This window comes from Mercurialis annua, linkage group LG7 (genome assembly GCF_937616625.2).
Source record: "Mercurialis annua linkage group LG7, ddMerAnnu1.2, whole genome shotgun sequence".
Classification (NCBI taxonomy): Eukaryota; Viridiplantae; Streptophyta; class Magnoliopsida; order Malpighiales; family Euphorbiaceae; genus Mercurialis; species Mercurialis annua.
Window position 1 is genome coordinate 33,744,236 of NC_065576.1, and position 2,769 is coordinate 33,747,004.

The 2,769-nt window shown below is 30.2% G+C and overlaps 1 protein-coding gene across 1 annotated transcript; it reads left to right on the forward strand.

The window, feature by feature from the left end:
• Positions 1–486: 486 nt before the first annotated feature.
• Positions 487–2,103, forward strand: LOC126657059 (uncharacterized). The gene is made up of 3 exons (XM_050351683.1): positions 487–605; positions 701–1,394; positions 1,669–2,103. Exons 1-3 carry the CDS (start codon positions 487–489, stop codon positions 2,101–2,103), a joined length of 1,248 nt encoding a protein of 415 aa, XP_050207640.1.
• Positions 2,104–2,769: the final 666 nt, after the last annotated feature.

The window sequence follows — 2,769 nt, forward strand, 5'->3', positions numbered from 1 at the left end:
ATAGAGTAAAACACGACTTCCTCCATAAGTCTGTGGTTAAAAGTCCACTTTAGCCCTTAAAGTGGCTAATTTGCACTTTAACCCTTATTCTTAACTAATCGTCAAACTTTCTTCTAAAACGATTTCATATACTTACGAAACTTTGACGATCATTTATTAATAATATTTCACGGACCTTGACATGAATATTATTAGCTCTGGCTTTCCAACTTATTTTCTTTTATTCCCTTTTGTCTCGATTAAATCCAATTTATCACATGATAATTTTCCATTTAAATTATTATTCTACGATAATTCCAATAGACCCGCTTCGGTCTAAGTCCTTATTATCCAATCCTACTCTGATATTCTCGTTCTTAATCTTTATGATTATGCCTCGTGGCACTACACGTAATACCTCAAAAATTTAGGTTATTACATAATATAATCAAACACAAACTGCTTGATATAAAGAATGATTATAAAGCAAATGATATCATAAATGATATGAGAGCTGAGTATGGTTTAAATATGGGTTATCAACAAGCTTGGAGATCAAGGGCTAAAGCAAGGGAGAGCATAGCTGGAAAACCAATTGATTCATACAGTTTACTACCAAGTCTTATGTATATGATAATGACGAAGAATCCAGGCTCGTCTGAAGATTTCTTTACATTTTCATGGCGCTACATGCTTCTATTGCTGGTTGGAAATACTGCAGACCTTTTATAGTAGTCGCTGGAACTTTCTTAAGTTCATGTTCAAAAGGAATGCTTTTATCTGCAGTAACTCAAGATGGTTGTGGTAAATATTTTCCACTAGCTTACTCCATAGTTGATTCAGAAAATAACCAGTCATGGGAATGGTTCTTCCATAGGATGAGAGACTGTTTTGGAACAAGAGAGGAATTATGTATTGTTTCTGACATACATGATAGTATTAGCAGACCAATTAAAATTGCGTATCCTGAAGCATTTCATGGGATATGCATTTATCATTTGTTGAACAATGTTAGAGGAAAATTCAGAAAAGATTCTGAAAACATTCGCATTCATTTCATTTCAGCTGCTAAGGCATACACAGAAGAAAAATTCAGGTTCCACATGACACAGCTTGATAATATTGATGCAGGGATAAGGAAATATCTTACTGATGTTGGATTTGATAAATGGGCCAGAACTGAGTCAAATCACAACAGATATTGCACAATGACTTCAAATATTGTTGAATCAATGAATCCTGTTAACAAGGCAGCAAGGAGTCTACCTGTGTGTGCATTGCTTGCATTCTTGCGTGCTACCATACAAGATTGGCATCACAAATATAGGACGCTGGCAAAGTCAACAACATCAATCTTAACAAGGAAAGCAGATGAAAATTTAAAGAAAAATTACATTGCCTCGCTGCCATTAAAGGTAATTCTAAATATTGTTGGATAGTTGTTGATATATCGATGATATAAAATTGTTTTAATAATAATTAGTGTATGTTTTAATAATAATTCTAAATATTGTTGGATAGTTGTTGATATATCGATGATATAAAATTTAGGTTAATGATATATCGATTATATATTGGTGCAAAATTAGTGTATAATTAGTGTATGTTGCTGTAAAATTAGTGTATAATTAGTGTAGTTTTAGTAATTTTTTTATTTGTGATGACATTGGTATATCTTCTTTATTTCAGGTTGTCCCTCTTAATGATTTTGATCACGATGTGCATGATATGGCGATTATTTACACAGTTAACATAGAAAAAAAGACATGTACGTGTAGAAGATTTCAACTTGATGGGATTCCCTGCATTCATGTTGTAGCAGTCTTCAGATTTTTGAAATGTGATCCAATTCAATATTGCTCAACATATTTCTTGAATGAAACAATGACGAAGACATACAGTCAGACTATCTACTCAATTGGAATTCCAAGTTCATGGACTGTACCGGAATTTGTGAAAGAAATAAATATTTTACCACTAAAAGAGAAACCAAAAGCAGGAAGGCCCAAGAAGACTAGATACAAGTCCTACAGAGAAAAATTGTCTACTAACACATGCTCTAAATGTAAGAAAAATGGTCACAACAAGAAGACATGTATTGCTGGAGCAATTATTTTTCATTAATTTCCAATTGAATTGTATTAAAAATTGTGTCCGAACATAAATAATTCGTAGTAATTTTTTTTATATAATTCAAAATGCAACAGTAAACCACTATTAAAGTATTATTTATTTGTAAACTGTAAAACATAGTTATAATAACAACATAGAAAAAAAACCACAAGTAAACCACAATTAAACCATTATTTAAAATTTGAAATGAAAACAATGTATTCAGGCAATAAAAAATATTAAAAAATGTTTTAAAAAAATATTATTAGTCCTTTTTTTTAACATTTTGAAATATAAATTTAATCAGTAACTATTTGAATGAATTAATAAATTAATAGTTAGTGTAATATTGGTGTATATTTAGTGTATTATAAGTGTATATTTATCATTTTCCTATACATATATCTAGTTTAATAATCAAAATTTACAGTGATTATTAAAAATAATTAATTTCAGGGATTAATAAGAAAAATAAGCAATAGAATGATAAACGGCAACAATTAAATATTTCATTGATAATAATTTTTTTTTATTACAAAAACATAGAAATATTAAAGGAACTACTTCTTTTTCTCTGAAAAGAGGTACTTATCAAAGACTTCTCGTATTTCGCGAGAAAGAGTGAGAATCATATCTGCCCTTTCCAAACCATCACCTCCTAGATGGATTGTCTCCTTT